Source organism: Acipenser ruthenus, chromosome 13 (assembly GCF_902713425.1).
Source record: "Acipenser ruthenus chromosome 13, fAciRut3.2 maternal haplotype, whole genome shotgun sequence".
Classification (NCBI taxonomy): domain Eukaryota; kingdom Metazoa; phylum Chordata; class Actinopteri; order Acipenseriformes; family Acipenseridae; genus Acipenser; species Acipenser ruthenus.
Window position 1 is genome coordinate 10965871 of NC_081201.1, and position 27270 is coordinate 10993140.

General features: G+C 39.4%; 1 protein-coding gene and 1 pseudogene across 2 annotated transcripts in view; one reads left to right on the forward strand and one right to left on the reverse strand.

Moving 5' to 3' along the window:
• LOC131740169 (dynein axonemal assembly factor 5-like) overlaps positions 1-3708 on the reverse strand; it is a 41492-nt pseudogene extending 37784 nt beyond the window's left edge.
• Positions 3709-4754: 1046 nt separating this feature from the next.
• Positions 4755-27270, forward strand: part of LOC117418461 (cAMP-dependent protein kinase type I-beta regulatory subunit) — a 120168-nt gene continuing 97652 nt past the window's right edge. Inside the window, exons 1-2 of one of the 2 annotated variants that reach the window (XM_034031545.3) lie at positions 4755-4904; positions 5830-6041. In XM_034031545.3, coding sequence (XP_033887436.1) covers positions 5868-6041 — 174 coding nt within the window. In that variant the 5' untranslated portion in view covers positions 4755-4904; positions 5830-5867. Of the gene's footprint in view, positions 4913-5829; positions 6042-27270 lie in introns of both variants that reach the window. The other variant, XM_034031546.3, reaches the window with a different exon arrangement.

Genomic DNA, 27270 nt, shown 5'->3' on the forward strand with positions numbered 1-27270 from the left:
TTAGTACTGGAATTTCTTTAACAGTTTCAAACCTGCTATGTTATTTTATGAAACTGTTTCCATTTGGCGCCCCTGTGTCTAGGCCTTGTGGCCTCAGTGCCCCTGCGCTCCATAGCCTCGGTGCTTCGACACCCTGGGCACCTCGAGGACTGTACACCTCAGCGCTTCGACTCTTTGAAGTCTTTCTAGCCTTGCGCTCCAGTACCCTCGAGACCCTCTGGCCCCTGGTGCTCCATAGCCTCGGTACCTTGGTGCTTTGACACCCTCGGTGACTCGAGGACTCTCTGCCTCGGCGCTTCACCCAGCACACTCGATCACCTCGGGGTTTTTCAGTGCCTTGGTGATACACGACTGAAATGTCGACTTTCCACCTGTGCACGTCCTGCAGGCGGAAATTGCCCCTGCAGGACAAACACACCCTGTGTGTGAGGGGACAGGTCGTTCTGCTATTTTTGCACCGGGTCCAAAGAGAGCACCCTGCAAAAAAAGAATGGCGCGGTTCTCAGAGGAGAACCTTGCAGCCAGCCTAGGAGAGCCGTCGTCGGTCTCAGGATCACTATAGAGCTCCCTCAAGGGGCAGGAAAAGATCCAGAAACACGGACCACGTGAGGGATATTGCCGAGCTAAAGGGCCAAATGGCCCAGATACTCGACCACTTAAGCAGGAAGCAGGTTCCCCCTGCGCCTATCCTAGCTCCACCAGTAGCGGCGAGTTCAGTTCCAAGCAACAGACAAGCAAACCAAGTGCAAGGAGAGACAGAAACGGAAGTTAGACTCGGAAGTTGTTTACAGTTTGAACAACAACGACACTGTATTTACTGTAGAAATAGTGTATTAATCACTAATATAGTGAACTGGGGGACATGCTGTAGGAGCATTATATCCGAGGCGCGTTATAATCGACGGCCTTATAGCGAGGGAGCACTGTGTATATATATATATATATATATATATATATATATATATATATAGTAAACCGGCCGGCACCACTCACGGTTCTTGCCCCTTTAAAAATTAGACCCAGACAACTACCATCGCAAGTATTTATTTAAAGTATTTTTTGTATAAACCTCCCAATATAAAAATGTCATTCTAGGTTTTCTTTAGAATGATTTTTCATTTTATTTTGTTATATATTTGTATTTAGTTTTATATGTTGCATTTTGTTTTATTTCATGCTATTTCGTATTTGTGAAAAACACAGGGCTTCAGCTAGGCCTAAATGCTACTGCTGTACTCTAACTTAACCCGATTTTAAATGTATTTTGACATATGGTATACAATGTTTAACCTTAATAATAAATACAAATTCCAAAGCACTGTATATTTCAGAATAAACCACCCTTTTAAAATCCTGTTAGAATCTCGTTTTAGTATATGGAGTGAGTTTTATAATTTAGATGTTTTCTAGTGACCTATTTAATGTGTCAGGTGTCAAAACGGATTCATTCAAACCCATATCCCATATCATTCTGGAATGCCTGCCGGTAAGGTATAATGCCAGTGCTAGTTGAATCCTGTAGAAACTGCATGCCACAATAAACAGCTGTCAAGGTTGTGCATCTCTAAATTGCTTTATAAATTTATTAATTTCCATGTATTATAGGGATGAACATACGAAAATTTACGAACAAGGAGGCCATTTGGCCCATCCGGTTCCTAGCAGCTGATTGATCTCAGGACTTTGTATAGTTGAGTCTTAAAGGAGCCCAGTGATTCAGCATGCCTTGGTAGTTCATTCCAAAGCCTCACCACTCTGCGTGTGAAGAAGTGTCTCCTTCCCTCCTAATCCTAAATCTATTTCCACTTAATTTCCAACTGCGTACTCTGGTCCTGGTTTCTGTACTGCACTTAAAGTATTGGTTAGGGTTAGCTATGGTATGATTGTACGATTGTAGGTGGCTAAATTAGTAACAAAAGCTGGAAAAGAAACGTTGAAGAAAACTGGTTTTGAAACATTATATTTCCTTACTGAATATGAAACATTTTACCTTGTAAATAGTTGGTGTAACAATACTAATGTCACAACATGATACTTATCACGATATGCAGGTCACACTACCGTTTGTATAGTGATACATGTGATGGGCTAATTGCATTATGCATAATAAGATGATATGATCATTTAATGATGGACTCATTTGTTAAAATAAATAAATTATATGGGGAGAGTATGGGTTCATATTCATACCAACTATAAACACTTATTCTTCATTCAGGAACCACTTGGTGAACAACAATGAGCACTGCTGTGCTCTTGTACCACAACACAACCCATACATACCTCAATTACCATACATCATGTAAAGAAAGTAATACGATTCATGGATGCTAGAGCTAATCTTCTAATGTTACCTTAGGCAAGGCAGTCAGTGCTAATCAGGGTCTGTGAAACAGAGGTATAGAAGATACCAATTCATACAAACCTATTCAATGTTACTAGAGTAGCTCTTCTGATAAATTGTATTTTTAAATAAAGAGTACACTTGAATTAAGACTTACTCAAAGATTCAGTCATATTTCAAGATGGTAACTGCATAATGAGCTTTTCAGTATGTTACATGTCTCTTAGGTTTTACAATAAAGTTAATTACAGGTTGTATGCAAGTGAAATATTCAGTTAGACACCTCACAAAGGGAGTCTAAAAACTGCACTACAGGCAGAATCAGCTAACAGATTCACAAATACAAACCCCCAAATCTGATCTGAATTAAAAATAACGATAAACAGTTCACCCTGACCCTGGTAGTCTTTGCAACATACTGTACCAGCTAACTTTCACACTGAAACTGATATCGTTTTACTATGATGGTGAGTGCAAGTGTGCATGATGTAATGAATATAACGCCATACCTGGTATGCACTTTGCAGCTTTCGTTTTTCACATCAGGGAAAGGATCTACGATGGTCCTCTGAAGGATCCTGACCATGTCATCCAGATACAGAGCTAGCCTTTTCCCACACGCTTCAACTGTCAATCAAAACCTCCATCAACGCCAGCCTCAGCTCCTCCATGGGCTCCACAATGATCTGGCTGGTCAAGCGCTGGGCAACGGCTGCTATGAAGTAGGGCAAAACCTCCTCGGGTTAGGGGGTATTTCCAGGGCCGCTGAGAGCTGTCATGGGCCCCGGGGAAGGATTGGAATGTGGGCCCCACCCCGGCACACATGGTACTACATTCATCCAATTGTGCGGGAGATTTGACTGCAAATATTTAATATGCGCCGGTTTTCAAGACCCTGTGGAAGGTGAACCTAACTTGGCAGGCTTCCAGACTTTACTACCTGAAGGTTTTTATAGTAATTTGGCTGCTATTCCCAGTGGCACTCAGCACACTTCTATGTACTGTACTTTTTTCCTTTACACATCTAAAATATACATAGACTCAAACAAAAGAGTCTGCGATATTCTTAAATGAAAGTACTGAAAGCATAGGGAAGCATGGTTAGGATACAGACTAGTACAAACATGGTAAACTGCAGAATTACAGTCCAAATGTCCCATGGTAAACTTCCATATATAGAAACAAGCTAAGTTTTATTTATGCTTTCCGTTTTTTGGGGACCCTTTTAGATCTACGTTTTGGTTTGTTTTTGCTTTGCCCAGGGTCTGTTTGCACTATTCAGTTCAACATAACACCTTATTACAGTGTAATGTTTCTGTATTACATTCTTCATCACATTTTAATACCGGCTCATTTGAAGTCATCTGAATGGGAATGATGCTTGTTAAAGGTCTAACAGCAGAGGTTAATCACTGAATCTCGAATGTCTTTTAGATAATCAAATTGTCCACTGATTTCACGTAAACACTCAAGACATTTGTCTTGATTAGCTGACTCGTTGACATTGGACATAGACTTTAATATTAGGTTGGCATTCGTGTTTTGTGTTGGCTTATGGGAGTAGTGTTTCAAGTAAATAGAAACATTTTAATGTATCTTCAAAAAAAATCCCTAATCCCTTTATAAATCTGATTTTAAAACAGCTGCAACTGCACCTGTTTCTAATGATCACTCTGTATAAGGGCCAGATCTGGTTGCTGGGTCTGCCCTTATACAGTGTCATCATTAGAAAAGTGCACATGGCACGTCAACATGTATTTTAGGTATGAGAATGTGAGAATGAAAACTCGTATGACTTCCTATAGGCACGCTAGTGAATTCATAGCTTAATTTACGTGGCAAATCTGCCTCCTTGAAGGCATCGACCCCTCGCATTACACCTTCCACAATGCAAATGTCCATTGTGGATAATAATAGCTTGTTCCTGTTATCTTTGCCAGAAGAAAGTTCTAAGTCTTGATTTTCGGTGTTGCGAATCTATTATAATGAGATGCAAATCCTGATCTCTCGAATGAGCAGTCATTTATGCTGTTCATAAATTTGCTGATATGGTAGTTCACGAAAAAGCTGTTTAGTACATCGGACTAACATGGTTCTTTCAAAACTACTTATTTCAGACCTATGTAGGTAATGGAAGTGCAAACTAGGTAAGATTTATGGATTTATTTTGTTAGCTACAATTACTTTTAATACCACTGCAAAGCCCCTGAGAAAACGTAAGGCACAGGTAAAATAAATCCTTGGAAATGTCATGCTTGGTTCAAGACGCTGCTTTGTGAATGTACACAAACTGGTCTCTCAACAAGATCTTATCTGATGAGGAAACCTGTAACAAACTTGCACGAACAGATAATGCTGTCTTGTGACACTGAATAATGCAGGTTTCAAACCTGCAGCTATAAAGCAGGACTGTCATTTCCTGTTTCGCATGGCTCAGTGCGGAGGCAGTGTTGCGGTTGAAAACGAGGTTGATTGACGTCACTGAAACCGACGCAGAGCGACCTGGAACAGCAACCCGTGACATTTATCACATCAGACAGCAGCATCCCTCAAAATAACGGTAAGCAGGTAATAAACACAAGAGCTCATTTACTTGGCAAATATAACGTGTATTGCTACAGGGTGGTGCTTGTAAAATAATCATTTCAATCTGCCGATATATGTTGTTTTTTTTAAAGAAGAGTGTAAAAATGAGCAATCCTGTTTCAATTGTCCTGTGAGAATTGACTGTATTGCCGACAGTGTGTTTTAAGAACACCCTTCCGAGAAACGGAACACTACACTAATATTATTATATAGCACCTTTCTATATTTACCGTTGGTTGTTCCAGCAGCACGCAGCGTGGGAATATAATTTTAAATGTTTGACATTAATAGAATGTTTGTGTGGTTTAATGTCATCTGATTGATTATGTTTGATACGCCAGGAGAATGCCATTTTTAAATTGTCACCTTGTTGTGCCGGTAGTTACAAACAGTTATGACAGATTACACGGTTGCTATGCTATACTTTACAGTTGAAATACAATTCCTGCTAAACAATGCATAAATAATGTATACTGTTATTTATAATAGTAAGGACTTTATACACGTAGTCGTCTTAATTTATGCGTTTGTTTGGTATGGCAATGGATTTAAAAAAAAAAACTGTCAAATACTGTAGAATATATTTGTCAAATAATACAATATTTAACATTATTAGTCATATACCAATGTGTACACAATGTTCTAGGTTTAGGCGATGTATACAGATGGTTTTGCAGGTGTACAGTAGAGCACGTCTTCTACAGTAAGTAAACATAAAATGAACTGTAATAACAGACATGTATTTGCATTAGTTTTAACGGTTTTCCCAGGAACGTTAATTTTCATTTAAAAGTAACAAAGACTTTATATCATATCAAGGATATCAGAGCCACACACACTTCGGATTACTTGAGGGTTTACAGCAGTACTATACAATTGATGTTTCTGTTTCTGTACAGGCCTGCGTGTGACGCTTCTTTTCCTGAGAGCTGCAAAGATGGCTTCCTCTTCGTCAAATCTAGAAGAGGATGAGAGTCTGAAAGGATGCGAATTTTACGTTCAGAAACACAACATCCAGCAGATTTTGAAAGAATGCATTGTGAATCTCTGCATAGCTAAGCCAGACCGCCCGATGAAGTTTCTCCGAGAACATTTTGAAAAACTGGAAAAGGTAAGATTGTTCTCGCTGCGTTTTACATTGTCTGTTGGCTATTTGACAATTGCAACGGGTTTTTCATTCCATAATGTAATATTGTGTGTTTTTTTTGTACCACCTGGAATGCAGATTTGCACTTGCATGGGAGAGCTGCGTTATTGACGTTGCACAGTTTTCTAACAGGGTTGTAACTGACACATTTAAAACACATCTTGCTGTAAATGTAAAAAATGTATCCTTGTTCTTGTGTAGTGTATTCTACACGCTGTTTGATTATTAAAGTTGTCTATGAGTAAGCAAGAACCAGACTTCTGCTGTCTGGTCAGTTGTGCTGACCAGACACTGTACACATTCCCTTAAAACCGGATGTCCAGTTGAAAACTGCACAGTTGGCAAACCTAGTCCATCTGTATGTCACACGTTTTTTGCATAAATCTGGAGAATTGCTTATCCAGTTGTCATACAGTAGGTATTAACATTATTTAATTTTAAGTTATTTAGAGTATCATATTCTGGACATGTATGGGGGTGTCTATCTGTCCCTTCATCCATCCATCCATCTGCATGTCACACTTTTGCATCTGGATAATCTCATCAAATTGCCATGAAACGTGCCTGACCCTGTATATTTGTATAGTTGACTTTTTACACTTGGCTTCAGTGTTTTGTATTACTAGTAAATATATCACTGCAGTGAGAGTGAGTGCTAAATACAGCAAAAACATAAAGAATATAATCCCAGCCCTTACTCAAGCACTGATTAGGTGGTGTCTTACACATACAGGGCATGAAGTTAAGGGCACGAAGGGCAAGGCAATGCTGCCTTGGGCGTGGAGATTCAGGGGCACCAAGGCAGTTCTAGGGGGCAAGAATGCAAAACATAAATCCAACCCAAGGGCACCAAGGTGATTTCATACTCATTCATAAAACAACAAAAATACAGAGCCTATTATGCTGATGAAATTTTAATTCAAACAAACACAAATCAATGTTTTCTGATTTATTCACTCACTAATTATTACAAAAATAAAATATAGGTCATTTTTCCATTGGAAAAATAAAATGGCATAAAAAAATAAAATTTAAAAACAAAAAACTTTTAGAGTGAAAAAATACAAAAGGTAATTTGGCAAAAAATAAATATTCAGGGTTTTTTTTTTTTTTTGTTACAAAACTCGGGTCACACACCACTGACTAATACATAGACTAGAGGCTTAGATACAGCTAGTGATAGAACAGCACAAATAAGCAAAGTCAGTGAAGGGAAAGTTTAAAAATATATATATATATATATACATTTTCAGGCAAACTGGCTGAAGATTTACCCATGGCTGGCGTTTAAGAACGACAGTGGTCAAATGAGTTGTTTGATCTTCAGTGTCTGCGCAACTGTAGTTTGCTAACTGCTGTTACAAAACCTGAACAAACAACGCAGCTTTGGTGTTTTTTTTTTTTTTTTGGTGTAAGAATTTGAGCAAAACTAATATTCTACCTATTGTGTGTTCATTTTTAGCGTAGGTGTTTTGGGGGGAATAACACTGAATTGCAAAACAGCAACAGTCATTGAAATGTGAATATAAATTAGCAATTTATATACACTGAAGACATGAATGCTAGAATGTGTATTGCACCGTTCCATTTTAAAGTATTGCAATTTTAAGCCCGTTCTGTCACAATTCAATTTCATTCTGTCTAATCTCGACCTTTCTACAGTACTCGACAACTGTACAGCTGTTCTTTGTTATTTCTTCTTAAACGTTTTTGAGTCAGCATGGTGCTCACAGACGGAAAAATCATAGTGACACTGCCAGTGAACACATGTGATTGAAAATTCGATGAAGCGTGGTCATATTGAGCTCAGTCTAACTGTGTCCCTCCCTCTGTTTGCCCTTCATTAACCAATGATAGTACGTCTTTCTCATGGCTTAGTGCTGGGAGGTGCACATTCAAAAGAATGGCAACAATAATACATTATGATAATGAGTAATTATCTCGCAGGATGAGATATTAGACAGAGAACGGGCCAGCTGACACTGAGCAAGTTTGTGAATGGGTTGTAGATCAGATGTGCTGGTGCTGACGGACGAGCTTACAGGCCACTTTTGCCGTCATTTTTTAAAATCTGAGAGGCATTGCGGCAAGCAGCTTGGCCACTGCGGCAATCGCTGCTGGTGCCGTCAGTTATTTTGCGTCCCGCATGTTATAATGTATTACAATAGCTCTAAAATCTAAATTATATAAAGGTAACCCAAGATACTACTTCAAATTTAGCACAGAGAGTAGAACAGGGCATGAATGGAAGCTGCTGAGTAAAAGTAATTGTAGAAGATAAGAAGCAGTTATACATGCATGAGATGCAATAAGATCATAAGATCAAAAAGCATGGGAGCATGATTCTGTCTTATTAAATTAGATCACTTTAATGGGAGCAAATTATGTGCTAACATAGTAACAAGGGACAGGCCTTGATGGGCTGAACAGCCTCCTCTCTTCCCAAATTTTTTCAATGTTCTTATGTTCTATATAAGGAAAAAAACGTATACCTGTCTGTAGCAGGGTGAAAGCCTTGCAGGTGCACGTGTATGTGTTGGTGTGGGGAATATTGGGTTGGCAGGGATGGGGTTAAATCTCTCCCTATCAAAACATGTGGGAATGTGGCAGGGGCCCTGAATTGGTTAAATGATTAAGGCTCCAGCCACAGGTCTATAAATAGGGTGATCACAGGTGTTGGTGAGTAATGGTTAGCGTTGATGTTGGTGAGAGGTGAAGGTGTTTCATGTTCCGTGCTGTCCCGTCTCGTTCATGTGAGTGTTTTTGTAGATCTTTTATTTTGGCCCTTGTGCCTGTTTTGTTTGTCAATTTGTTATCAGCACTTTGAAACTGCAACTTCTGTGTCTCCCTTCCTGGTCCTACAGCTTGGCCAGTGACACTGTCATGTCACACTGTCCCATGGTGACATCATTGCCACCTGATACAAACTAACAGCTACAAGCCAGCTGATATACAGACATTTCAGATGGCTGTATCACATCAATATCAGTATCTTAATAAATATACAGTACATTATTATTGTTAATGCCAGGCTGCAACAAAGCAGTGTTCTCAAACACAGCCATGGCAACCCTCCAATAGCCCCCCCCCTCAATTCCCAGTAACCCCCCCTCTTTACAATTGTCTTGCCAGTACTATCTGTTGCTATTATCAGCCTGCATCATTTTTGGGTCCCCATTGAAGTTAATGGTGTGATATCTACCTATTCTGGAATACATCATGATTTGTAAGTTTTGCCTGCCTGAAATCAGTGTAAACCAGACTGCAGGCCAGCACCAAGTCATGTGATTTTCCTTTCTGAGTTTATAATTAGGGCTTCTCATTTTCAGTTTTAAGCGATGAAAAATTATAAAATACCATCAATACAAAAAAATTAAATTGGTGTATAGCCAATAAACACTGGAAATGGTTCACATTGACTTCACCCCTTTCCAATTTAAAAAAAAAACAAAAAAACTACTACAAAAAACAAACTACCTTTCCCAGTTGGGCAATGTCCCTCCTACCTGACTTGTATCTCGCATTAATTCTTTCGGAATACTTTAATCCCGCCCCATTACTGAGTGGCAGCAAATTCCTACATTTCTATTGGAGACTCCGCTTGCGAGATTTAAAACGAGATTACATTACAGAAGGCTTGTTCACAGGATTTAAATATTTAGATAAGCAGAATTTAAAACATAATTGCAAATTGTGGCAAAATGTGAAAAAAATGCCTGGACATAAACCCCAGAAGATAAGGATGTCTTTGTGGAACAGCAAAGGAAAGAAGGTACAACTTAAGTGTGCAAGTACTGTCATGTTATTAAACATATTGTGACGGAAAAAAACACCCAAGTATTTTGGAAAGTAACCGAAAACAATAATTTCATATAGTATATAAAAAGTGAAAGCCCAGAAAAAAGATTTACATAAAACCTGAAAATAGCTAAAAATAAGCACCGAAAAATGAAATTAATAAAAAGAGAAGCCCTATTTATAATCAAGTATGTTGCTGAATTACGGCTGCAGGCATGGTACATCTTCTGTTAATTCCTTGTTTTATATTGTGAAGAAAGTAAAAAAAAATAATGAACCGAAATGTTAAGAACTGGGATACGCAAACACTTTCAGCAATGGGTACACAGTATCCAGAAATTGTCAGCGATATTAAAAAAAAAAAAAAAAAAAAAAAATTCCAACAATTTGCAAAGAAGACGAAAGAGAGCAGGTAAGTAAAAACAGATGCATCATATGCAATGCTGATGATGATGATTTTGATAATGCACCCCATAAGCGCCGTGCTGGTCATAAAAATACAAAATTTCTGTATCAACAATCTATCCAGACAGAGGTGAGGCACATTTCAATGTAACTACAGGGAATTTTACTAGAAACATTTTGGTTTTAAACAATGCTACGTTTATTTTTCAAGCCAAAGGAGTCTGAATGACTAAGCAAGCTGCACATTTGTTTAAAACAAAATAAAAACAAGCACTATGTTAAGTAAGGTTTTCCCAGATGTTTAAATATGAGTTTCTGCAACAGTTACAATCTGAATATTAAGTTACATTTAGCATTTTACCATCTATAGTACGATTTTAAAGTAACAACATGAGTATCGCATTACTGTGCAGTATCCTTGTATTACTCACAAGATTAAAGCTTCCATTTCCAAGGTGTTCATAAGGTTCTACTGTATAGGCTACATTTAAATATATTCTTAAACTAGAAGACATTCAACCTCTCACTCCTTTTCTGCGAAAGAAGTTTCTCATTAAAATGTTTTAAACACATAATAGCCAAAGGTTTCTCCTGTAAGTGGTTGAAATATAACGTTGCTACATCCAGTGCTTGGGTATATAGCCAAAAGTGTGGCGTACAAATCCAGGGAGGTTGTGATGAGGTTGTGTAATCCTAGGATGGTCAAACGAAATTTTAGATTTCAACAAACAAAATCCAGAATAGATTATTACATTTCAAATTTAACTAACTTAAACATATCTGAAATCAAAAAGCCCCCAGAAATGTGTTTTAATCATGCAAAAATTAGTTTTAACGCACCAAATTCAGCTACTTTTTCTGCACAGCGGCCATCTTGGATTTGAGTTATGCCCTTTGCTGACATTGACGGTTACATTTTAAACAACATCAATATTAAAATGAAAGACAAACTATCGGATACAACTCAAACGTTTTATTCAAGCACATCATCTCAAACATATCATAGCTGTAACACTGTATTTAAATGCACATACAAGGGTTTATTTTCTAACTTACCACATATAAAGCACTACTTCATTATAAATAAACGAGTGTGTAAACAGGTACATACAAAACTGAAAAAACGAAAGTAGTTTTTTAAAAAAGAAACAAAGAAAACTCGATTCCCATTATGTAACGTGAATGCGCTTTCAGGAAAATTGACTTAAAATTAGCACCTATGTAGCACAATCCACACATTTACCACATACTGTTGTACATTTACCACATACTGTTCTTTCCCATTGGGCACAGATATCAGAAGTTTTATATTTTTCATTGCATTTAGCTAGCTGGCATTGTCTTCGCTTGCATGTGTCACTGGGTGCAGCACTGAATCCAGGTTGATTGAAATGTTTCTGCTGAAGCGCTGTGGCTAGCTTCAAGATGATCTTTTCCCCGGTGCATTCCATGTACAAAATGAAGGAGTTGATGGCTGCCAGGTCCAGTAGATTGTAAAACACAGCAACTGGCCACCAACGAGAACCAGCTTTCACTGAGTACTGATGTGCCATCTGGTCTAAAATGTACACTCTGTACTTTGTGTCATTGTAGAAATCCACAGTCTCCATTTTGTTCTTGTCAACAGTCCTGCGTATGAAGGGAGCTGAGAATAATTACTTTCTTTTTAGGCTTGCACAGTTAGCGTAGCACAGTCATTGTGTTTCCGAATAGTACTGGAGTACAGCTGTGGTTGCAAGTTTTGCGCAGATGGTGGAAGCTCTCTTCTTGCTTTGTTCTCTGTTTCAACCAGGCTGTTTTTTTTTTCTTTTGCCAAACATCATTTTGTATCCTATGTGCCTCTGATGTAGTAAAGCGTTGAATGTGCTGTAGCATTCGCATATCGATCAACAAAGGAAAAGCACAGAGTGCTATCAATGTTATGTTTTGTGTACGGCGTGGGACCTGAGGTTTCAGTCAAAACATTTTGTGCAGCCCGTCTTCCCACAGCGTCAACACCAGGATTTATAATTTCCCAAATAGTGCCATCCTATCCAGTCTCCTGAATGCCTGTTTGTGCTGACGATGCAGCTGGAGTCGCTGTCCTTGGTACTGCTGCGGGTGAAGCAGTTGGCATGGCTGGCACGCCTGCAGCTGCTGCAGGAGACGATACAGGCAAAAACGGCTGGCACTGAAGAGACAAGCTTAGCGGGGGTAGAGATAACAACAGGCTTGTATATAAAAAAAACTGCTTTGGCAGTTCTAGGTGGGCGAGTTATAATTTCCTTATTTTCACGATCCTGCCTTTCAAAAGCCGTCAGGGTATTTATTGCATGCATTTAAATAAAGTCATGAACGGACAACCACATAACTTTCAGACACGCAGAGTAATATAAATTTGAAAACCTCAAACCTTCAAAATGACTGACATGGCGGTTCTAGTGTTAAATTGAAAGATCAAAGTGTAGAAGCAAGGCTCCCAGAAACACACCTCTCACTTTGGGCAGACTGGCAAGAACGGCATGGAGGGGCACAGCAGTTCTGGCAGTGAACTGTCCTCCCTGCAGATATATGAATGTGTGTTGCTTTTAATGGCATGAGTGTTGTTTACTATAAAACACATTTATTAAAGCCTTGTTTAAAATGTGATGTATTAGTCTATTAAAATATTATTATCCCTGTGCTGCAATCATTTTTAAAACATATTTGAGGTAAAATTAAAAAAAAAAAAAAAAAACCCTGAATCATAAATCACATTGTAAAATGACACGATTACAAGTTTTCCAAGCACTGATCATATTTCCACCTGCCGCCGGCAGTCATTATGACGGTACATTTTAAACAACATCAATATTAAAATGAAAGACAACTATCCGATACAAGTCAAAAGTTTTATTCAAGCACATCATATCAAACATTTGCACAGCTGAAACACCATATTTAAATGAACAATTAAACATAAAAGGGTTTATTTTCTAACTTACCACATATAAAGCACTACTTCAAAAAATGAAAACAATATAATAAAATAAACATTTTTGAAAGAAATTAGTGTGTAAACAGGTATATGTACATACAAAACTGTAAAAACGAAAGTAGTTTTTGATTTAAAATGAAAGTAACATGTGTTGGCTCTTGCGTGTGTCTTTCAGTGCAGCACAGAATTCAGGTTGAGCTGCTGCAGCCTGCTGCTTTGCAGTTTTCTGATCTAAATGTTTCTGCCGAAGCGCTGTGGCTATCTTCAAGATGAAATCTCTCCTACTGATATTTTCCCTGGTGCAGTCCTTGTACAGAACGAAGGAATTGATGGATGCCAGGTTCAGTAGAGATAACAACAGTATTGTGTGTGTAATATATATATATATATATATATATATATATATATATATATATATATATATAAGAATATTGTAGGTTATATTAAAAATAAAAACATGTATTAAAGTCAGTCAAAATGACAGCTTTGTTACTAAGTGGGCTGGCTTATAACTTACTTATTTTCGTGATCCTGCTTTTCAAACGCCGTCGGAGTATTTATTTAGGAAAAGTCATAAACGGACAACCACATAACTTTGACATGCAAAATAATTTTAAATTTGAAAACCTCAACCCGTCAAAATGATTTCTGTGGCTAGTGTTAAGGTGGTATACGTGAATAAAATATTGTAACGACCCCTGGTCTTGAGGCTCAAAGCAGGAGACAGAGATGGGATTCAGGTGCTAACAAAACAACTTTATTAATTAAACAGGGTTCGTGTTTAGGTCACGACCACACCACAAAAACAATAAATCCTTCCTCCTGTCTCTATCCTAAAAACTCTCTCACTTATTCGCTCGCTCTATTCCACACACACACACACACACACACACACATACACACACTCACACAGGCTCCAGCTCTCTGTCCGTACCATCACACACAGAAGAGAGCAGACCACTACTGATGGGGGGGCAGAGCAAGGGCGTCTAGATGACATGGTCCGCACCCAACAGCGGCTCCACACACACACACACACACACCCACACTACCGAAACTAATGGTATGGTCCCACCGTGGAACAATACAGATAACGTGAATGCACAGGACCAGATGAAACAAAAGTCTCCCAACCTGAACTGACCGGGTTGCTACAATATATAATAACTTGCATTCATAAATTAGTAATAAATTAGTGCTCGAGTAATTATAATTATTTTGAGTACTCGAGTACTCTAACCCACCCCTAGTTTATACAATACTTACTTGTTGCTATTGATATGCTTTTAATTGGATGGAGCCCATTTAGCCTGCTGTAGCACAGCTGCGTGGTGCGCAGTTAGAGCACAGGTTTGCGTCCTGGCTGTGTGAAGTTGCCGGCCTTCACTGGGGATTCTAGAGGGAGCGTCACATTGCCCTAGTACTACACTATGGTAAGATATCTCTGTTTCCATGCCATGCTTTCAGATAGCATTGCACTTTCATGATAAATTCTGCCATAGGGTGAAATTGTCCCCACTACTTCGCTGCCTTCAGTTCTTAATATTTATATAAATGTATCAATTATATACTTTTATATCAATGTATAATTTCTGAAAAGCAAAACACGCACAAGGATCCCCAGGGTTTTACCCTTCCACAAATCCAGCCTTGCTCACAGCCTATTATCACTTCTACTTAACATTTTCTGTGTAATTTATTAATTTGACAATTACTGGGGGATGGGAAAAAAAAAAGTTTATACTTACTCATAATGCTGCCTTTTCATTCTGTTTGCATATGATGTCTCCATGGAAACTGTTGCTGAGCTGCAACTGTTAACATTATTTTTCATCCCTGCTTTTGTAAATAGTTCCATTGGAAATTAAATATTGTCTTAAATAAATGACGGAGAGGTTTTTAAATGTATTTTACTCATATTAATTAAAGTACTATATTTAGTATTGTAGCGATGCATAATTCAAAGTGCAGGCTAAAGGTCTATGTTTGCTTTCGTTCAGAGTTTACATGATTGTGAAAGGTTGAGGTGACAGGCTAGGATTCCAGTTTATATAGTCCTAAGGTTTTGTATGGAGCAGCAATGTGAATGTCAAACGAACCCCCCAGCACCCCCACCCAGAGTGAGCCCCACCGCATTGAAGCATTCTGAAAATCTGCCTCTGGAGCAGTGAGAGTGTGCTGTGAGTCCTGCACGGGTTCGATTTTTACGATCCGCTTCTGACCCGGACACGCTACTACAGGGCCCGATCCCAACCCACAACCCGCTGCAACACAGTCGTCTTACCCGCGACCCGACCCAAACCCGCAAGTGTTTGTCCTTTACCTACTGCCTGCGTCGATTGACTCTCTCACATTCACACACAGATATATCTACCATTCTCCACAGATTGAGTTTATACAGTAGACTATACAGCATGGTAGCTTTCTCTAGTAGTCTGCATGTATTTTAACATTGTAATATATTAACTATCTCTACTTACTTTACTATAAAATACCTGTCTATTCCTTTCATGCTACCAGTTGAGAGGGAGCTACACCTGTGCTTTCACAGAGATGATGTACCAGTTCTGTGGCTGGCGTACACAAAAACAGACAGTTTTACAAGCAACGAATCCAGTCACGTTATTTTCATTGGCTATGATTCCAAAAGAATTCCACACTTCTGATTTACCTCACTATTATCCACTACATGATATAAACCCTGCACTGTCTTTTGTTTCACCTCGTCCACAGGCATTTTTAACCCTTTGGGGTCCGATTTGTGTCTAACTATAAAGGTTACAGGTGCATGTCATACATGAAATGAATGTGCACACACTAGGCTTCCATAAAAAAAATGACATAGTCTGAAAACGAAAGACAGATGCTTTTCTTTTTTTTTTTTTTTTTTAAAAAACAAACCATTATTTATTGTTTGCAAAATGTGTTTTAGCATGGCCAGCTCAAATCTGACAGTGTACAATGAAACTTCAGTGCTCCAGGAGGTTACCAGCGCCCCCTGAGAGTGCTCCAGGAGGTTACCAGCACCCCCTGAGAGTGCTCCAGGAGGTTACCAGCACCCCCTGAGAGTGCTCCAGGAGGTTACCAGCGCCCCCTGAGAGTGCTCCAGGAGGTTACCAGCACCCCCTGAGAGTGCTCCAGGAGGTTACCAGCGCCCCCTGAGAGTGCTCCAGGAGGTTACCAGCACCCCCTGAGAGTGCTCCAGGAGGTTACCAGCACCCCCTGAGAGTGCTCCAGGAGGTTACCAGCGCCCCCTGAGAGTGCTCCAGGAGGTTACCAGCGCCCCCTGAGAGTGCTCCAGGAGGTTACCAGCACCCCCTGAGAGTGCTCCAGGAGGTTACCAGCGCCCCCTGAGAGTGCTCCAGGAGGTTACCAGCGCCCCCTGAGAGTGCTCCAGGAGGTTACCAGCGCCCCCTGAGAGTGCTCCAGGAGGTTACCAGCGCCCCCTGAGAGTGCTCCAGGAGGTTACCAGCGCCCCCTGAGAGTGCTCCAGGAGGTTACCAGCGCCCCCTGAGAGTGCTCCAGGAGGTTACCAGCACCCCCTGAGAGTGCTCCAGGAGGTTACCAGCACCCCCTGAGAGTGGTCCAGGAGATTACCAGCACCCCTGAGAGTGCTCCAGGAGGTTACCAACAGCTACAGTGCCATCTGCCTCTCAGAGAGCGGGCTTGTGAATGCACCCCAAGTAACCAGTGCTGCTAAAAAGAGCAGTATTAGTCCTCCAATCCCATGACCAAGCATTTGTCTCTCTACACCTAGGAACTTGAGAGTGGATGTTGGTGAGCGACTGACCTCTGGAGTTCAAAGTCTTGTAGGTGTCTGCTTAAACTCGCCAGGCACCTGGCTAGCAAGTCGGTCCTGGCCGGGTTTGCCTGCTGAACCCGGGGGAGCATCAGAGTAAATGCAACGCTCCCTCTGGAATCCCCAGTGAAGATCAGCAACTTCACACAGCCAGGACAACAACCTGCGCTCCCCTGACTCTATGACTTACCCTTTTTACCATGTGAGCCCCACAGGGACCCCATATTATTGTATTCACATGCTGTGGGATATCAATCAGCTGGAACACTGAACTGACTGCCTGCTTTATACTGTGTATCAAGGCTTCTATTTATGATGTATCTCTTTAAGGATAAACAGACTGTTTAATTGGAACTTCCCAAGTGGCAAAGCCTAATGTGATGCAGATGACTTTGGTGTCTGTCTCCTGAGATATCTGCAATTATTTAGTAACTAAAAATACATTACAGTGCGTAAACTAGTGTACCGACCAGAGTATCCGGTCTTCCTGGTTGTCATTACAGTCGGTAGCCATATGTGACAAAACCAGCATTTCTTGGTTACATTTCCTATTCATTTGTTGGCGGTTACATCTGGTGCAGATGTCAAGCTTTGGAAAACCCATCTTGTGGTTCACTTATACATCTGCATGTGTTTGTAAAGATCTGCCCACACACCCAGAAGTTTGGTCATGTCCTTTTATGTCAGCTAGTGTGTGTTTTTTTTAAATAACAAGCTGAAACCATCTGGGATTTAAAACTCAAGAAACAAGAATAGTATTTCAAATTGTGTTAATTCATCTAAACAACTAAATAGTACAAAAAATACAATCCCTTTTAACTAAACCCTTTTTGCAATGCTTTCAGAGCCTTCAGTGACAGGGGTGTACCTCAGGAACTGCAATTGGCTGTTAATCTTACAAAAGAGATATGCTAGCCAGTGGTTTAAAAACTGTTGGACAACTGATGCAGTGTTAAAGTACACAGAGTGAATAAAATAATTCCAGTTAATCTTATCTAATATGTATTACCATCACTTTGTCGCTCTCATGTTTTCTTTCATGAAAGAGGCTCACATTATGTTCGTAGTGTATTTTTAAATGGTATTTTCTAATAGCATTCGTAAACATTAAAGCTGGTAAAAGTATCTTGCACTCCTTTCCATGCTGTACTGCCCGTTGAAGGAAAGCATCCAATAGATCTTCATTTGGTTACAAAGAAACCCAGAAATGGCTTCCAAGAGAGCCTGGCAAGACAGACTAGTCCAGGGCTCCTCAACCCTGGTCCTGGAGGGCCGCTGTCCCTCCTGGTTTTTGTTATAACTGTACACTAAATTGATTAATTGGACCAGTTAAACTTGTAGTAAGCACTTAATTGGTCCAATTAAGTAATTTAGTGTACAGCTGGAACAAAAACCAGGAGAGACAGCGGCCCTCCAGGACCAGGGTTGAGTAGCCCTGGACTATTTTAAATAGAAGGTATCACTTAAATTAGCAAATAAGTGATACTGCTTTCTTAATACATGAACCTGACATTTAAATGCAGCAATATAGTAAAATAAAAAAAAAAGAAACTCCACAGTGGCTAAGGTATTAGCAGATTAGAACAAAAAAGTAATTTATACAATTATTTCTGAGTCTACTTTGTGGTCAAGCGTGTACTTGTTTGGATGTTTAAAAAAAAAAAGTAGTTTACTGTTTAGAAGCAATTGATGACAAAGTTTCCTTGGCAAAAAATGTAATGATTTTTTTTCTTTCAGTTTTAGTGTTGCTAACCTAGTTTGCCATTTACCATTTACATATATATTTTTTTAATTTAAACGCTATATTAAAAAAACAACAAAAAAAACAACTTTTTACTGGATTTGAACAGAAGCAATATTAGTTATTTATTGGATATGCACAATCCATCGAATTGTGAAACTATTAAAACATGAAGATTGACAAATATGTTTATAATGATAGAAATTATATGCTTATATATGAGATTATCTGTACAATATTTTATTATTATTTTAAAATAAAATACAGACTGTAAATCTCATAGCAATGTTAATTCTTTATGTGTTTATTTTCTAGTGAGAGTAGTGCAGGGAAAGAATGTTGCTCCCCCCCCCCCCCCCCAAAAAAAAGATAGCGCCATCAGGGATCACACTGCTGCAACAGTGTTCCAGTCAGCCATCATGGGACAAGATGTTAGATGAGGAAAAATTGCTGTAAAATGTTGTACACTGTTTAAAAAAAAAAAAAGTATATAATAGAAATAAGCCAAATTAAAAAACATATTTGGTCTTTGCAGAATTTGATGGAGCCTACTGTAAATATTGCGTGAATTTTGGTAGAAAAATAATAAAAAATGCAGAGAAACTTGACCGGTTGTACACGTCCTTTTAAAAATCTGGGGTTCAGCTGTTACAAAACTGAAAGAACATCAAGAAAAATCAGAATTCCACAAAGCAGCAGTAATAGTTGGCAATTATTTAATATCTGTGAAACAAACAAACTAAAACACCTATACATCAGGAGTTGAATTCAACTTTCAGAGAAAGAGTGGGGAAAAAAAAAACAGGCAGAAGCTATTTTATATTTGAATAACTCCAAATATTGCTTATTATAGTTGTACTCTTAGTATGTTACTTAAATTTACTAGCACATGTGTTCCAAACTGCACTTCCTTTCCTTAAAGTATGTTATAAATTTGTTGAGGTGAGGTGGGGTCACAGGGTACCTTTTGTGTGTCTTGAAGAATCCAGGACCCCCTAAGAGTGCTCCAGGAGGTTACCAGCACCCCCTGAGAGTGGTCCAGGAGATTACCAGCGCCCCCTGAGAGTGGTCCAGGAGGTTACCAGCACCCCCTGAGAGTGCTCCAGGAGGTTACCAGCGCCCCCTGAGAGTGCTCCAGGAGGTTACCAGCGCCCCCTGAGAGTGCTCCAGGAGGTTACCAGCACCCCCTGAGAGTGCTCCAGGAGGTTACCAGCACCCCCTGAGAGTGCTCCAGGAGGTTACCAGCACCCCCTGAGAGTGCTCCAGGAGGTTACCAGCACCCCCTGAGAGTGCGCCAGGAGGTTACCAGCACCCCCTGAGAGTGCTCCAGGAGGTTACCAGCACCCCCTGAGAGTGCTCCAGGAGGTTACCAGCACCCCCTGAGAGTGCTCCAGGAGGTTACCAGCACCCCCTGAGAGTGGTCCAGGAGGTTACCAGCACCCCCTGAGAGTGGTCCAGGAGGTTACCAGCACCCCCTGAGAGTGGTCCAGGAGGTTACCAGCACCCCCTGAGAGTGGCGCTGGTAATGACAAATGACAAATGTGTGCATTTGTCATTTAGGAAAATCTGAGACCTACAAAATGATGGCAGTATATATTAGGTGAGATTTTCTGGAATTATTTTGTTAGCACTGTGTTCTTCAAAAGGTACTTCTGTGGTGCCCTCACATGATTTCTGTCATTTTTTCCTATAGACAGAGGTTCACATAACTGGTACGCATGCGAACCAATAAAGAAAAATGTGGACTTCCATATTGTTCTTCAAGACGCAAAGGTGTACCGTCAGTACGTTTAACTGGAATGTATTTTCCATAATAAAGGCAGCGAGGGTGCTCACGCTTGCAAGGTGAGCCAGACCTGCCTAGTGGAGACTTTCCCAGAGACTCTGGGTCTCTGGGCTCTGTCAGTGATCGCTGGGAGGGTTCCAATTTAACTGCAGTCCCTCCCTGATAGCGCTGTCTATGGCTGCTTCAAATTTGTATTAAAAAATGTAGTGATAGGTGGAACCACTCCAGTTCACAAAATCAATTATTTTCTTTTAATGGGCACTTGAAACAACCAATGATAGCAGGGATCTCTATTAAGCCGTCCATTCAGAGAAGAGAGTTGCAGTTCTGAGGCGTGGCATTTACGAAGCTCGCTAACGCTTCGCTTCCCAAACTGAGTGGGGGTAAGAGGATATGTCGATGTTTGAAAGCTGTTATATTTAAATGTGAGTTTAAAAAAATACATTTACTTAACCATTTTACTTAAAATATATTTTTTGCCCAAAGTTATATCCTTATATATGTGGTAGGATATTGAAATAAATAGAGAATGCGTGATGATTTGTTAAATTGTCATAACCAGCAACTCCTACTTAAACATTCAGAAGCTATTGTTGTGGTCTCTGACACTGCCATCCCAATTGTTTGAGCTGTCGGAAGAGGAGGTGGAGCTAGACAGCGACTCGGATGGTACCAAACCATTTCTGCTGGTACTAACGTGAGAACCTAATGTTAAAAGTTATGTGAACCCGTGCCTATAGAGGATTGTGTTGACAGAATTCTTCCTGACTGGTCTAAACTTTTATTGAATTGAAAAAGCTGCCTGATTTATACATTTCCTGATGTGGCCAGCAGGTTCAAACTTATCACTCAAACAATTGTAATACATTTCAATCCTTGCTTTTTATCCTTTTAGTTTCTGCCAGGATATATTGTATGTCATGGTTAACATGTAGTTTTTATCTTGTAGTATGTTGGTTTTGGACACAGTATGGGCCCTGTTAATTGCTTGGTTTTCTTGTGTACCCTTTTCAGAATGCTTGATAAACTTCTGTCTTGACAGTACTGCATAGGGCAGGCAAGAAGTGACAGCACGGATTTTGTAAAGAAAAATGAAATCCTGTCTTTCTTTGGGGTCATTGAAAGTTTGGGAACATGTGTGGTTAAAATGTGCATGTCTGCTGAATGCCTCATGACCATGAATTCACAAAAGAAAAAGGAATGGTTTCTTTAGAACAGCTCTGAACTGAAACACAAGCACATGCCCTGTCCATGTGTGCCATGTTTTTTGTGCAGATTATGTTGTTAGGTGGGTAGGTGTCATTAAAGTTCTGTTTATGTTCTATAAGGGCAGCTGCTAATATGTTGTGCATTGCCTGCAGCTACAGTTTTTATTTGGATATTCATATTATCCCGGTTCGAGATGAAAACCCTGCGAAGGGGATAGAGTGGAGGCGGTCATACGTATTTTACACGTCCACACGTTTTCGCATATCTGGATAACCGCTTAATATGAATTGACATTACTTATTATTATTATTATTATTATTATTATTATTATTATTATTATTATTATTTATTTCTTAGCAGACGCCCTTATCCAGGGCGACTTACAATTGTTACAAGATATCACATTATTTTTACATACAATTACCCATTTATACAGTTAGGTTTTTACTGGAGCAATCTAGGTAAAGTACCTTGCTCAGGGGTACAGCAGCAGTGTCCCCCATCTGGGATTGAACCCACGACCCTCCGGTCAAGAGTCCAGAGCCCTAACCACTACTCCACACTTAGCATAAGTTTCTGGGACTATAAGATTCTGGGGATATAGTGGGGTGTATGCTTGTTCATCCATCCATCTCTCACAATATATATTGCATATATCAACTGCTTATCCAATTGTGATTCAGCATTTCAGTGCCAATTTTTATTCTGTCCTATTCTTTAATACTATTCATATGTCATGGTGATCAATGTATTAAATCATACTGAGAACCTTCATTTTTGCAGCTGTGGCAGGGGATGTATGTTATTGACATATTTGTTTAGATTGCAAAATGTTAAAGTTGCTTGAGTTCCTGCAGACATTGTTTGAATTCTTTGCTAGTGCTGCACTCAGCAAAGGGGAACTAGCACAGGCTGCTCATGTGATGGCTAGCTGTGTGCAGGTGAAGTGCTGATCCGGCACGTTTGTTGCATAGCCTGTTATCCTTGCTGTCCTCCTCCAGAGGTCAGTATTGTAAGTATTGTAAATCCTTGCCTCACTACGGAAAGCAATGTTGGCAGGAATGAGTCAGAAAATGGCGTTGCAAGATTTCAAACTATTGTCAGAATACGGGTCAAATGTATATTTATTCTTTATGGTCTATTCATTCTCAGTGAGTGTACTGTTCTTCAGTTTTGCATACATTTAATACAATGTACTTATTAGTAGGTTATACATTGTTATAGGTTATGTGGAAATGTTTGTAATACAAACATATAAAGTGTTTTTTTTCATCCTACTTGAGAAAGTGTGTTGCATGCCCCAGTGCTTAACAGTGGTGCTGTCATTCCCAGATTCCAACCTCCTGCCCAAGGGTGTGTTAAATTGAAACAGCACTGAATCTAAATACTGATGTATCTTCATTTATATTAATCCTGCAGTGGAAGAGGATAGCATTATTAAAGTAACGGTACATGTTATCCACAGAGCACATCCATTAATTATGTAGGTACTACACTAGGTCAATAACCAGTCAGCTGCTTTCCCTATTGACTGACATGCTTTCAGCCAGTAGCATGACCCAGAAGACACTGCTGGGGTGAAATGACTCAGGAAATACAGCAGTAACAGACTTCCTAGAAGGCAAGGCAATAAAACGGAGAACTCCCATTAACCTTGTGTACTACCACATATCTGTTTTAAAAAGTAAAACAAAACAGGAGACCTGGTGAGTTAAGGAGGTGCAACATAGGTAAGATGTATTGAATTATTTTGTTAGCTACAAAAACTTAAGACTACAAGCCACTAAATAATATGTCAGAGTTTGGTAACTTAATGCGATTACTTAGAAATTGTAAATAAAAACCTAAAATGATTCCAGCTTTAATGCACTTTTTTGCAAACCTTTCGGATTCCACATACCCAGTCTTTGAAAACCCCACTTTATTTAATCACTACTAATATATGGTGCTGTAGTAAGTAAGCTGGGTATGTCAGCTGTCTGCTGTTAACCTAGCTTTTCATTATTTACCAAATCCATCTTGCATCACTTATTAATTTAATATTAATAATTACCAAAGATGTATTCATTGCATATTATGGACGCAGAAAGATACAGTATCTACACTATACTAATACCTCTGTAGCTGATTAGGCACAATTTCTTTAAACTGAAAGATCACATCCATTACAGGTGTACTGACTTACAGAAAAATGTAATTAGTGGGATTAGTGCTTATGAATTTATCTTAACTGAGATAATCTTTGGATATTTAATATTTTGCTTAACAATGCATAAGTTGTTTGACTAAAGACTAATAGCATTGTGAGAAGGACATATACACCAGTGTGTATGCTATACCTTCTGTGTAGATGTTGGAATGTTTTATTCCTTTATATTTTACTCCTTATAGTCAGTTTGATCTAGTTTGCATATAGTTCAGTGTTCCAGAACCCCCTGAATGTTTACAAGAAGCATTTTACTTTACCTCATCCCATGTTGTCCGTACTGCAGCCAATACATTTTTCAACATAATTGATTCACACAGCATAGGTAAATCAACTAGGGAATTTTCAATACAAACAATTTTCTTCTAAACATCACAGTATATCAAGGTCACGCTCCCTCCTGCAAAAGTGTGATCTAGATACACGGCGAACCTTAGAAGAATGATTTATACTGTTGAACGCTCCTGAATAAATGTTGAGAATGTTCCCCGTGATGTGTTTCTTCTAAACTCTGCATGGTCTTCTGTAACACCTTCAGCAAAGGCTGCACAAAATATAGCATTTTTGACAAAACCCAACAACCTTCCTGGCCTGCACACAATTCTGCATAGTTGTCTTTAAGCTCAAATAGTATTTTTTGTCCAAATTTACTTATTGTATTAAATGTAAAAAAACACAGAAGCATGCTTATGTAACACATGTTTTATGTCAGTGCACAAATTGATTTCAGAGTGCTTTCCCATCTCATACTAAATCCATTAGGAAAGGATAATGGCTAATAACATTGAATAATCAGAATATTAAACTATATTTGTTATGCTTTTCCTGCTGTTTAGAGTACTGTGTCATATTCTGGTCACCAAAAGACATTGTGGCCCTGGAGAATCCAATGAAGTGCAACCATACTAATCCCACGGTTTAAAGGAATAAACTGAATCGATTTAGAACAAAGAAGAATTAGGGGGACCATCCGCTACCAAGTCCCGGATGGTTATAGATGGGCCTCCTCACGTTCACACATTTTCTTATGATCTCTAGCCAAATCTATGCAGTGGCTGCAGCTAGCATTTGAATCCCGGTTGCGAGAGTCCAGCTTGACTGTTCTCTGCCTGGTCTCGTCCAGCCAGTAGAGTTCTAAGCTCACCTGGTTGTGATTAGCATAAACAACATGACTAGGTAACCCGTTCCATGCCCTCTTCGCTCTCTGTGTGAAAAAGTGTCTCCTTCCTTCTGTCCTCAGTCCAGTTGTTTACAACTGTGTTAGGGTTCACTTTGTCAACTATTTTAGACTTCAGTGAAATCCCTCCTACTTCTTCCTGTTCTAGGCTAAATAGATGCCGTTGTTTGATCTTTTATAACTCATTTATTTCATCCCTGGGATTAGGCTGGTTGCTCTTAGCTGGGCTCTATCCAGGGCCATGGTTTGACCACAGTTAGATGAACATGGTGACACACTGGGAGCCTCCACTCCTATAACATACACCACTAAGGAGTCAGACCTCTTGATCTGTGATGTGCAATGAAAACATCTTGCAGGACGACTGCTTTGTGATTAATTGCAGAAATTGACTCCCAGCTGAAGCGGAGACCACAGGAACCCACAGCATATCTGATGATTTATGAAATTAATTATTGCATAGTTGTTTCCAATTTCCTTGTATTATTATTTATTTTGTCTGGGAAGAGCAAACACGACAGGACCCAGCCCCAAAGTTCAGGTGTTAAATGGGCTTTGAAGTCCGCTCTGTAACCACAGAAATTACAGCTCTCTCTGATTTTTAAATAATGGAATTGAAGTTAAACCAGACTCTTTTTGAAGCAATTCATATTGATCGCAGTGTGATCCACATTATGGTTTGCCCTCCACCGAATCATATTGTTTTGTAACTAAGTGGTAGAAATGAGTATTAAACATGAGAATAGAATTGTGGTTTCACTGTGAACCAGTTCTCCATGTACACATTTCCTATGTAATCATTTAATCTCCTTTATTCACAAATCAAGTTTGGTAAAGTGGTTGTAGCTAACCAAATCCTTTCATTAATCTAACCTGTTGTGCACTTTCAAACACTATATAGGTCTCAAATGTATGTGAATGCAAGCACGTAGGCCTATTTTAAAACTTTTATCTGGTACCACACAAGATAAAATAAAGTTATATGGAAATCTGTTACTGCTTTACTTCCTAGGTCATGTTACTGGTTGAAAGCTTATCAGTCAATAGGGGAAGAAGCTGACTGGTTACTGATAAGAAAGATGGCTCTGAAGGAATGGGGACAAGTTCCCCTTCCAGGTGACCCAGGAAGTGCAAGACTATGTGAAAGCAAAGCTATATGTTTTAAAATGAAAATAAGTTTGCTAACGTGTTTCTTTCAGAACTACACATTTGACACCCATATAGTGAATCGATTTGCATGGTGGGTTAAAATGCAGACTTATTTTGTTTGCTGTCTTTCTTTTAATATGCACTGAACAGAAAACTGTGTTTAACAATGTATCACATCAGTTTACACCCACTTGCATACAAACATGTAGACTGACGCATGCACTATTAAATGCATTTTAATGATTTTATAAATTGAGAGCACTCTGTGCATCCATTCTCTTACAGCATGGCGATATACCAGAGTCTGTCAGTTTGTGGTTATTAATTTTTTGTCTACTTGGAGTGCATTTGAGGGACAGATGATTTAGTTTTAAACCTAGGTATCATGCCTAACAGATTTTGTGTTGAGAAACATGCCGATGACAGGGAAGGGTGGAGTGTAATTAAATTGTCAATTAAGGAGGTGCATTTGAGAACAGTGGGGTTGCGATTTCTTGATGATGGCCAGGATTGAGATACTGCTTTTGGTAATCATTCACTCGACACACACACCCTAAAGCAGCTGTGCAGTTCAATTAGAACCTATGACTGGTTACATTTTTTTCTTGCCAAAACTGGGCGAAAGTTGACTTTTGTTTCCTGTAATAATATAATGTGTTGTTGCTGTGGTTGAATGTGGACCTGGGCATGCAATAATTAAAGTAATTGTAGATAACAAAATCATTTCATAAATCTTATGTATTTTGCACTTCAAAGGTGCAGTTTTGAAAGAAACATGTATAGCATTTTAAAGCATGATATCTGGTACTAATTTAAGTTTGTGGCAGGGTGGGGGGGGGGAGGGGGGAGAGGGGGGGGGGGAGGGGAAGGAGACGCATACAGTACAGTAACAACACTAACTGAAAACATGGTTTGCAAACATAAATGTATTTAACCAAGTGCAGTACAAGATATCCAGATATCATGT